Genomic DNA, 12,260 nt, shown 5'->3' on the forward strand with positions numbered 1-12,260 from the left:
GCCTTATTTACATTAGCCTTCAAGTCAATGATGATGGGCGGAAATACAATTCAGAGACTCCTGTCTTTATCATCTATTATTTCTTCACACTAGAGTCTTTTCTGAGAGTTTTTCCAGCATGAATTATAAACAGGGTCCAAGATAGTAAGAAGAGAGCACTCCTATAAATTCAACACTTGCTCATTTGTCTTTGAGGTCCATCATGTGGTCTGTATGATTAACTTGCAGCAGACAGCATTACTTACTGAGTCAGCCTATTTTAGCCTGTAATTATATGATGACAAATCAGAGACATGGAATTATGGCTGTTAAGTTGGAAATAAGAGGGTGCATTGAATTGCTGAAATGATAGATGGTCAGACTTTTGACCAGCAATGTGTGCTAAGTTGGTCCAAATTGTGAAGGCGGCGAACTTTGTCTTTGACAGAGGCATTTGCTCTTCCCTGCAGCAAGTCCTCCCATGTTAATGATATTACTTTGTGTTCACATTTAGAGAAGTTTCCCTTTCTGAAAATGATTAATTAATCTATAAGAAGGTTTAAGTGGGAGATAAGCTTTTAGTAACCCCATCCAACATTGCTCTCAAATTCTGGAATTAAAGTATTTACAAACTTTCCTTTATATGCCCATGTCTGCTGCTTGCCTACAACATTCTGAGGGAGAGGAGAGAGGGGGCGGGAGTGATGAGGGAAGATGAATGGGAATCAATATGGATGGTGGTGATCTGATAAAATATGGAGGTGATGTGTGGTACCCTTTGATCCTAGACATGACATAATATAAACTGTTTCTCCACAGGTTGACATAGTTAAAATAGGTTAGTGACAATTGCTGGGCACTTAACCTTGGTGATACAATATATTATTTGGAGTCACACAGACCTGATTTTAAATATGGACTTAGTGAAGCTGTGTGACTTTGGGGCAACTTTCTTAACCTCTCCACACTTCATCTCCTCATACGCTACCTCATAAGGTCAAAGGAAGAATTCTATGATAAAATGTATCACAGGATTTGTCATATAAATATGTAATAATTAAGTTGGTGGTAATGGTGATGATGCTTGTGGCTTGAGCTAATCATTCATTAGAAGGCTGGCTAATTTCACCTGAAAGAGTTGGATAATTCAGGCAATCATGAGAGTTTTTACTTGAGTTAATGGGACAATTACCTCAATTTTCCAATTCACTTCACAGCTAGAGACGGGTAAGAATCAAAGGACCCACTTCTTAACTACTTATATTTATTATACTGCTTTAAAGTCAAGTGAGTAGAAACAGGCACATTGAGCTTTAGTCCCTTTAATTGTTATTTATAAACATTCTTGTACTTGAAACTTAATGTTAGCCTCTTGCTCTATGCTTAAGAAATGAACGCTTGTCAATTTGGGGACCCAAAGACTTTAAAAATCATTTTTTTTCTCCGGAAATTAGAAGATAATTATATCAAAATCTCCTTGAGATTTAAACTGAAGAAAGGATTCAGTGCTACTTGAATGGTTGCTTGCTTTTATCAGTGATTTTCACTTTTAATAGGTAGGGTTTAAAACAATCACCAAAAAATGGTTGGTGGTTCAGAGGAAAGGCTGGGAGGGACTCTGGGGTTGGGGGAAGGAATCCTTTTAGATTAATTTCTCTGATACCACTAATTTGGGACCCCACATCAGGCAGATCAACAATTTGGACATCTGTGCTTGGCTACTGTGAAAACCAGAAATTTAACCTGTCCAGGGTAATCATATCATACAAACAGAAAATCTGATATGTCCCCTTTCCTCTTGGCTATGAAGATAATTTTTCTCATGTTCCCTTAGTTTGAGGGAATGAACAATTGCATGTTAGGTATTTTATATTGAGTTTGATTTCAATGTAGCTGGCTTCTATTTTTTTCTAGCTAGAATGGCTTTAATGTGTTAACATTTCAAACTGCTGAGTTACATTGATAAGACCTAATTAAAACTCATGTGTTGAATTCTAATTTGATTAACTTGCAAATTTCACAGTTTGTGATCTACTGTTTATAGATAACCTTTTTTTAAATTCCAGTTTCAGAAAAGGTCAATTATTAATTTTTAAAAGCAAGAGCATTTTAAGAATATTTAGGAAGAGACTTCAGCTCATTGACAGCTACATAAGCAGAGGCAAATGGAAGGATACTTTCACCCAAGTCACACACCATTAAGTGTATTATGCAGGTCAAGCATCTCTAGAGTCAAAATCATATCTTCCTTTGCAAACTTACATTGGAGGGGACAGTTTTTCTTCAGAATTGTGTCCTTAGAATGTATGTGTCAGTTCTGGCAACTTCTCTTGAATTATGTTAATGCAGTGAGTGGAAAAATGTTTAAGCAGTCAGTCAAAAGATGTTTATTAAGCTTCTACTATGGGCAGGATATGGGCAGCCTAAACCCTAGGGAAGCATATAAAGAAGTTAGCAGTAGGGCATTCATAGGAATTAATTAGAGAGCAAAGCAAAGCAGTTAATATTCAAGTGCTAAATTGTATAATGGAGACCCAAGTGCTATAGTTGACAGAGAAGTATACACCTTTCAGTGCACAAATTAACCTTGTGTTGGGACAATGAAATGTGCATTGCTTTTCATCTGGGGATTGAACATTGACTCTGGGAGTCTGCTGATAGTTTTACAAATTCTTTTACAAAGAAGCACCTAGCGAATGCTTTAAATGATGCTGGTTTAGGACCTGTGAGGTCTAAGTAAAGCACAATTCGCTCTTTTGTATGAGGAGGACAATAAACCAAAAACAGCAATAGGTCATCAGAAAGGGATAGTTAAGGAAAAAGGTGCATATTTAATTTCTGTAAATCAAACGTATCACAAATATAGTGGAATAGCTGTCTTGCTATGAACACAACATTGCAAATGTGAGGTTATAATAAACTCATGTATATCAAGCACCTTTTTAAATACAGATTTTAAAGCTATTTTAACAATATCTTTTAAGATACAGTATTTTAAATATCTTAACAATAGTATTCATGCAAGTCTGGATTTTTACATATGGATTAAAATTTACACATACATGTGCGTATCCAAAAATATGTACACATGCTATTTAAAGCCACATACATGCATCCATGGAAGTTAGTAGATGTGGCTATTAGTAAGAAGCATCTGGGAAGGATACTGTTAGGCAAATCAGACACCATATGCAACTCATGTCTATGGCATCCACCAGGATGCACAGCCTGGCGAGCAATGGGAAAGCTGCATGGCCACACACAACTGATGATCCAGTTGTGTATAATGGTTAAGAATGATCTTAGTTCAAGTGGGTTTGAATCCTGTTCCTACAGCCTATTTTGTGATATTAGGAATTTTATGAATTTCTCTGGGCCTACATATTATTATTAAAATGGGGATAGTAATAGTATTAGGATGATTAAGTAGATTGTTGTTTGACATACATAAGTCTCAGCACACTACCCAGTATTTGTTGATATACATAAGGAATCATAACCATCTTCTATTTGTAGATGGTCACATAGACCCCAAGCCCATCCCTTTCCCTATGGCAACTAATGAGCCAGAGTGGTAGTTGGAAAGGCAAACTAATGGCGGAAATTATAATATAATGTTAATGATAATTCTATACATGCTTACTTTCATTTTTTTTTGAAAAAACATATTTAATTTGCTGCCCACCATCACCTTTTGAGGTAATGATTTACTCTACCCATATTCTATCTGAAGAGATCAATGATAGATCCATATAACACTGAAGTCTTAACCCATGTCAGCTACAGAGCCCTTGTTGAACCCAGTTTTTCTGAGCTCACATTGCCTGATACTAGTTATTAGTCCTTCCAAATTTATTCACTCACACCGGGAGAAGATTTACAATTTAGGAAGAAGCATTTTTCCTGTGTTATTTTACTTGTTCATTGCAGAAACTGCAGTCCCCCAAACTGTACTCTCTTGGTCTGTCTTCTGGAAAATATGTGTATCCCAGAAGCAGGGAAATGGAAGCACCTATTCACATTCCCCTGTCTGTGAAGCAGGTTGCATACAGTTTTGCTAGGATGTGATAAGGTGATGTCAAACATTTCATTCAGGGCTTGCTACCTAAATGGTGTTTAACAAACATAGTTGATTCTCATTACTCCTGATAGTTATGTTCTATGAAGTCATCATGAACATTTAATTAGCAAATATTTAATCATTGCTCTTAGGGGAAATACAGCATTAGGTTCCTCAGAGCTGCCAGTGAAGACATTTTCTTCAGCTGATCAATACATAACTATGTTTAATGGGTGTTTCTGTTTAGACACTTCATATTTTTGATTCATTAACATTGAACTCACAGCCAATAGCTCTGTAACTCATGCCTGATTGAAACTTAGCTAACACATGTATTTTCTCCATAAGGCTCATACCAGCCTTCTCATGCTCAGGGACACTAGACGCACTTCAGCACCATGCTTGGAGCCATTTTAAACAGCAAAGTTACTAACAAAAAGCACAAAGATACGAAAAATGTAGCAGTAAATAGACTGTAAAAAGTACACTTGTTTACAGTATGAGAGCTGAAAAAGGAAGGCAGAGCATTGCCTTTTCAACCTCATCTGGGAATATGCGTGTCAGGCAACTCAGATTTTTTGCTGCTCTGCCCACATTTGCAAATGACCACAAAAATGCTACAAGCCTTGATTTTGGGGTTACAAATATATTTTAGAGAGTAGGCAAATTGGCAAATGAAGGAATCTATGAATAAGGAGAAGACTGCAGTTTTCCCTTTTCTACATTTTCTTACCTAGCAGTTATTGAAAATGAACCCACGCTTCCTAATTTTATACTTTATCCCATTATAACTTTTCTGCCTACGTACTCAAAGGCTTTAACGAGGAGCCACAGGCATGCCACCACCCTAAAGGAGATGGGGGAGGGCTGGGAGTAGGCGTGCCGTCCCTGGCATGCCCTGGGCAGGGGATTTTTGTTTGGCATCTCTCTGTAGACACCTTCATTTACACTCAGAAAGTAGCCCCATCCTCCCCCACTTGGATGCTCAGATAGTGTTTAAAATTCCTCTCCTTTCCAGCGACAGAAGGCCGTTTTTCTTTTTTCCCTTCTCTGAACAGATTTCAGTGTTGAAAGAGGTGCATTCTTTCATCTGGTAAAAGTTTCCTGAGACCAAATATAAAAATTGTCAAGAATAGCTTCTTTTGAACAAACATATGCCATCAAAGCGGCAGAGAAGTTCTGTTATTGCCAGTGCGCACGTAGCTTTGGATATCTCTGTATTTTTCATATGTGGGAGTGGGACGGGGACTTTGGGGCGCTTATCAGCCTGTGCTCGTGGCCTTCCTGGAATGGAGAAAGACGTGCTTTCCGAAATGGCAGGGTAGCTCATAAGCCTTTGCAGGGTCCTGCTCTGCCATCCGCAGAAGGCAGAGTCAACATACGGTCTGTACTTCCTTTGTCACCGTCACTCACGCTTTTTCTGTAACCCACGCAGGCCATCATGGCGCAACTACCGCAGGAGGAGAAGGCAAAAATAGCTGAGCAGGTGGAGATATTCCATCAAGAGAAAAGCAAGCTGGATGCAGAAGTGGCCAAATGGGACGACAGCGGCAATGATATCATTGTACTGGCCAAGCAGATGTGCATGATCATGATGGAAATGACAGACTTCACAAGGTGAGGCCCAGAGCCAGGGAGCTGAAGATTTTTTCATTAAACCCAGAAGTGTAGCAGTGTGTATTAGCATGTGAGAGCCTGCTGAAAAATTAAAATATACCAAGGCAAGGTGGTGATATTACAAATTTACATGTATAAGTCAAAATGATCTGGACTTAATTCCTAGCAGATAGGTAGGTCTTTTTGGTCAAGGAGAATAGATTCAATGTTGTAATTATTGTTGTAATTATCTACCCTAAGGCAGTCATAAAATCAAACCCCTGGGGATGGGTGACTCATCTTTGGTCTGTGCTATTTTGCAATATGCTTAAATATTATTCTGAAGATAAAGTGAATGATTCGTTAATATCCCTTTGGAAAAATATGTACCTGTGTGTGTGTGTGTGTGTGCATGTGCGTGCGCGTGCATGTATACTTGTAGTATGTTGTAATACTAGCTTGTGATCTAGCATTAATTTAAGCTCACATTTTATTCTTACATATTAAGAATCAGGTACAACTATCTAAGATTCCATTGTTTTCACAGAGAAATTAAAGTTGTGTAAGATTTATTTCCTTTAACTCTGAGCTAGTACCTTTGACAAATCAAATGACCAGTCAGAATTTTGTCAGGAGACTTTTCTTCAACAAGGGTTAGTGCTCTTTCTATCAATGCATTTTGGTCTCTTCTTTAAAAGAAGGTGATATATCTGCCCTTTCAACACAAAGGGCAAACCAAGGGAGAGCAAAACTCAATAGGAACCTCCCTGAATTTTGAATCAGAGTATCAGGTGATTTGGGGGGAGGTCTCTTACTCTCTGTTTGCGAAATAGTGAAATAACACTTGTCTTATCAACTTCAGAAGAGAGTTTTTAAATCCAAAGAGATAATGCAAGTATAAATTATGTTGCCATACAAATATAAACTAGCGTTTTACCGTAGGTTTTTTTCTGGAAAACACACATATACGCGAAGATGTATTAATGATTTAACATGATATTTGTTATTGAAATAATATAAGATATATGGGAATGTCAAGACATCATCTGATGGGTGGCAACTTTTTTTAATGGTTGTCGAATGCTTCTAATAAGAAAAGGCTAGAGTTGATTAAAAGTTATAATTTAATATGGAATATCTCTGTGTCACCCCCTTTGCCTCTGGCCAATATGTACTAATGACATAGCTTGGCCCTTTTTCCAAATATTTTAAAATTGTTTTTTACTTCAGTGGAATGACTTTACTGTTATGAAGGAGCCTTTCGAGACTTTTAAATGTCATTGTATTCATGAGAAGTTCAAATTTGTACATTTGGTTAGTCTTTGTAGACTTCACACATTTATTTCACAAAACGTAACAGCAGGAAAAAAGTCTGAACCATTATTTCAGTCTGAAACTTCCTACAAATCAGACTATTATGGCAGCCTCAGTCGTTGTTTCTCAAGGCCTATGATGACTTAATTTGCTTGCTTTCAACATTTTATTAGTACTTTATCTGATGATTATCCAATCCATTAATAGCATCACTTGAACAAATAATCTCATTAAAGTGAATAATGAATCTGGTCATGTTACTAGTTTTGATCAGGAGCACATTTTATAATTCTCTAGATTATATAACTGGTCAAGGCACAGTTATAAAAGATATATTTGAGGGGTCTTATTACATGGTGTTAAATAAGGCACATGTCTGTTAGTCAAAGTATAGTTTTAAAAGTGAGAAGAAGGTGTCTTCAATTTCCTAGGAATTTCATATCATTTTATGCTGATTTAAATAATGAAATGTCTAGGGAGCTACTAGTTACAATTTTTCCCACCGCGTGATGAGTAGTTTTGTGCTCTTTTCGTTAGGGCACAGGGAGGAGTATAGTAATTAATGACTAGAGAACCAGAGTAGACTGTGTGTTTGAAATGCAACATAGGAAGTTGAGGCTTCATTGCTGCCTCGATCTGCACAGCCTGTTTTTTTACAGACAGCTGAATAGTGCCTTTCTTTGTGGCCTCTCACCTAAGTTCACTATATTTGACCTTACACATTGTTATTATTGCCCTTCCACTTGCGTATTCCACTTCAAGGAGGAATAATTTTAGGTCCGTAACTCTAAACATTCTTAAGTACCATTTTCTCTTATTTAAAGAAATGGATATAACTGATTAGGAATTGAAACTTGGCTACCTTCCTTAATGTATATGTGTAAAGGGCATGTGGGTACACAATACCCTGGCATTTATTATCTTATTATTTTATTCTTATCACTAGCTAATTCATTAATTTGATTCAGTAATTTCAATGATATCCACTCCATTATTATTAAAATTGGAAGGGTTCTGCCTCATTATATGTGTAATAACTTCTTCATGGAAGATAAAACTGATTATGCCTCATGTCTTTTTCCCACTCAGTTCTTGACTTCCATCTCATCGACAATGGCAGAAGCACCATCCTGCATGGAGTGAATTCATGCTTTTCATGTCATTTTTCAGAAAGAAATAGCATGTTGCTAGTCTTGCTTCCCAATAACAAAAGGTGTGCAGATAGCAACAGCTCAAGTTTAATTGTACAGCAAAGAACAAACCTGTTTTTAGAATCAAACTTAAGTTCAAATCTTCAACAGTTTTGAGACCGACTGTCAAATACTGAGCACTAGACTCAGAAATCATATAATCATTCTATGTTTCCCAAACTTGATTTCCTGGCTTAGTTCACATGCTCAGTAGTACCTCAGCTGGTCTTTCGGTTCAGATTCTCCACTCATCCAGGCCACATCTGTCCAGTGAAGGGCAGTCATCCAGCTTCCTTTGCACCAAAACTTTCATTAGCTCCTTTTTTCACAGAATAAAAATCCTTGTGTTTGCTCTTCAAGGTCTACCTTTCTTGACCTTTAGGCTTCTGTCCTAATTTTGTAGATGTTTAACGTCTGACCTTACAATCTATTCCAGGAAGTACCTGAAACAGTTCAACTTGTGATTCTGTAGTTCTACCTGAGTTCTTGAAATTCCCCAGATGCACTCAACTGTTCCACTGTGCTGTCTTCATACTGCCTCAGCTGATTAGGAAAATTTCCCAAGCATATTCAGAAGTCTCTGAAAAGTGACTTTTATGGTTCAGTACATTTGCAAATACCCTTTTTATGTGCTATATCTCATTATTGGAGAGTCACATTAGGTATTAACATGTTAGAGGTATTGAGAAGGCATAAAAAATAACTTGGATTAACTCAGAATTTGAATTTTGAATACTAAGTATATTAACTCAGAATATACTGAGGCATAGATTTTTCACATTACTACTTATTACCTTCTCACAAAATAAATGTGAATTAGTTCATAAATGGTGATGTGACGGCAGTGATGCGGTAATACTTTTCCTTGACTTTCTTTTTTGGAGTGACCACTTCACAGGAAAGACTCCAGATATTGACCTTTGCATCAGAATTACCTATGTCCAAAAGAGAGAATGTTTCAAGAATCTATATAAGTAGAGTTAATTATATGGCTTGATGCTCTTTCCAAGGAAACTAAAAACATACTCCAGATGGGACAATATGATTGCTCCTGCATTCAGAACATGAGATTACCCATAGCATCTTTTAAAACCCACAAAATACAAAATCTGCTCTAAGGTAGAAAAACACAAGGGCTATGGGTCGCAATTTTAAAATGGGGAGATAAACCAATGTGGCCAGTTTTCTTGTCGATATTGTCTTCCATGGATAAGAAGACTCAAACTTCTGATGCTTTCATGGATGTGATTTTCTTTTTCTCCTTTTTTTTTTTTTTGCTGTTGGCTATTTGTTTCTTGTTTCAGTGCCCACTTCACATTATCTGAATGACTGTAGCTCATTTTGACTTGTGCTGTCCAATATAGTAGCCACTAGCTGTATATGACTACTTAAATTGTTTTTTTATTATGGTATATATCATGGAGTTTACCATCTCAATCCTTTGTAAGTGTATATTTCTATGGCATTCAGCACATTTACATCTTTGTGCAACCATTACCACCCTCCATCTCCAGAACATGTTCATCTTCCTCAACAGATACTCTGTACCTACAGAATGTAAATTCCCCATCTGCCTTCCGTTTCTATGAATTTGACTAATATAGGAATTTCATATAAGTTGAGTCATACAATATTTGTTCTTTTGTGACTGGCTTATTTCATTTAGCACAATGTCTTCAAACTTCATGCATATATTGTAGCATATACTCAAATGCTTTTCCTTTTAAAGGTTTAATAATGTTCCATTGAATGCATATACCACCCACATTTTCTTTATCATCTCTTAATGGGCACTTCAGTTGCTTCCACCTTTTGGCTATTATGAATAATGCTGCACTGTACATGAGTGTATAAGTATACAAGTTCCTGCTTTCATTTCTTTTAAGTGTATACCCAGAAGTGGAATTGCAGGATCATATAGTAATTCTTTTAAATGTTTGAGGAATCACAATTTTATTTTTCACAGTGGCTGCACCATTTTACATTCCCACCAGCAATACACAAGTGTTCCAAGTTTTCCACAATGGTCAAATTTCTCCACATCCTTGCCAAAGCTTGTTTTCTGTTTTTCTTGATAGTAGCCATCCTAAAGATGTGAAGTGGTATCTCATGGTGGTTTTAATTTGTATTTCCCTAATGATTAATTATGTTAAACATCTTTCCTATGCTTATTGGCATTGTATATCTCCTTTGGAACAATGTCTGTCCAAGTCTTTTGCCCATTTTTCAGTTGGGTTGTTTGCTTTTTTGTTGTTGAGTTGTAGGAGTCCTTGGTATATTCTGGATATTAATTTCTTATCATGAATTACAAATTCCTGATAAAGAATTACTATTTTCTCTTATTTTATTGGCTTTGTTTTCACTATTTGTTGATAGTGTTCTTTGACACACAAAAGTTTTTAATCTTGAAGTTCAACATCTATTTTTTTGTATTATTGCTTATACTTTTCGTGTCATATCCAAGAAATTATTACCAAATCCAATGTCATGAAGTTTTCTCCTGTGTTTTCTTCGAGTTTTATACTTTAGTTCTTATGTTTATGTCTTTCATCTATTTTCAGTTAATTTTTAAATGAGGTATAACATGAGTACTGCTGCTTCTTTTGCATGTAGATAATCCAGTTTTCCCAGCACCATTTATTGAAAACACTGCCCTTTTCCAAGACCTAAATCTTAGCAAAAATCTTAATACCTTTGTGGAAAATCATTTGACTTTATATATGTAAGGGTCTATTTTTGAACTCCACTCTATTCCATTGGTCTCCATGTCTGTCTTTATGCCAGCATGACAGTGTTTTGATTATTGTAAGTTCTAAAATCAAAGTGTGAGGCCTACCATTTTTGTTCTTTTCAAGATTGCTTTGGCTATTTGTGTTGCCTTGAGATTCCATGTGAATTTTAGGATCGATTTTTTAATTTTGGCCAAAAATGCCTTTGGGTTTTGATAGAGATTACAGTGGATCTGTAGATCTCTTTCAGTAGTATTGACATCTTAAGTCTTCCAATCCACATTTATTGAATGATTTTCCATTTACTTTTGTAATTTCAACAATATTTTGTAGTTTTCAGCATGCAAGTCTTCTGACTCCTTGGTTAAGCTTATTGCTAAACATTTAATTTTTTTTGATACTATTGTAAATGGAGTTATTTTCTTCATTTTCTTTTAGGATTTTTTTTATTACTAGTGTCTAGAAACATTTTGTATCCTGTGACTTGCCTGAATTCAGTTATTAGTTTTACCAGGATTTCTTTTTAAGAATCTTAAGCATTTTCTACATGTAAGATCATGTCACCTGTTAACAGAGATAATGTTGCTTCTTCCTTTCCAATTTGAATGCCTTTTAGTTCTTTAACTTGCCTGATTGCACTGGCTGGGACTTCCAGTACTATGTTAAATAGGAGTGGCAAGAGCAGGCATCCTTGCTTTGATCCTAGTCTTAGAGGTAAAGCTTTTGTTATTCACCATTGAGTATACATAAAGTAAGCTGTGGGTTTTAAAATTTTCACTAAGATGAAATAAAACTGAAACATTGACAGTTTCTTTTAAAGCTAAAAACCTGTGTGGTGTTATTTCTGAGGTCTCTGTTATGTTCTATGGTGTATATGTATGTTTTGGTACCAGTACCATGCTGTTTTGGTTACTGTAGCTTTGTAGTATAGTTTGAAGTCAGGTAGCATGATGCCTCCAGCTTTGTTCTTTTTGCTTAGGATTGTCTTGGCTCTACAGGCTTTTTTTGTTGTTACATATGAAATGTAAAGTAGTTTTTTCTAATTCTGCAAAGAAAGTCAATGGTAGCTTGATGGGAATAGTACTGAATCTACAAATTACTTTGGGCAGTGTGGCCATTGTCACGATATTGATTCTTCCTATCCACGAGCATGGAATGTTTTTCGATTTATTTGCATCCTCTCTTACTTCCTTAAGTAGTGCCTTGTAGTTCTCCTAGAAGAGTTCTTCACATCACTTGTAAGTTGTATTCCTAGGTATTTTATTCTCTTTGTAGCAATTGTGAATGGAAGTTCATTCATGATTTGGCTCTCTGCTTGTCTATTGTTGGTGTATAGGAATGCCTGTGATTTTTGCACATTGATTTTGTATCCTGAGACTTAGCTGAAGCTGC

The 12,260-nt window shown here is 36.2% G+C and overlaps 1 protein-coding gene and 1 long non-coding RNA gene across 10 annotated transcripts in view; one reads left to right on the forward strand and one right to left on the reverse strand.

Moving 5' to 3' along the window:
- CTNNA2 (catenin alpha 2) overlaps positions 1-12,260 on the forward strand; it is a 1,322,067-nt gene that overhangs the window by 1,258,333 nt on the left and 51,474 nt on the right. For all 9 annotated transcript variants that reach the window (XM_021925274.2, XM_021925278.2, XM_021925277.2 and 6 more), the window contains one exon: positions 5,475-5,656. In XM_021925274.2, coding sequence (XP_021780966.1) covers positions 5,475-5,656 — 182 coding nt within the window. The remainder of the gene's footprint in view (positions 1-5,474; positions 5,657-12,260) is intronic.
- Positions 1-12,260, reverse strand: part of LOC110741137 — a 48,393-nt gene that overhangs the window by 9,950 nt on the left and 26,183 nt on the right. The gene's annotated exons all lie outside the window — the stretch shown is intronic.

The sequence above is a fragment of the Papio anubis genome, chromosome 14 (assembly GCF_008728515.1).
Source record: "Papio anubis isolate 15944 chromosome 14, Panubis1.0, whole genome shotgun sequence".
Classification (NCBI taxonomy): domain Eukaryota; kingdom Metazoa; phylum Chordata; class Mammalia; order Primates; family Cercopithecidae; genus Papio; species Papio anubis.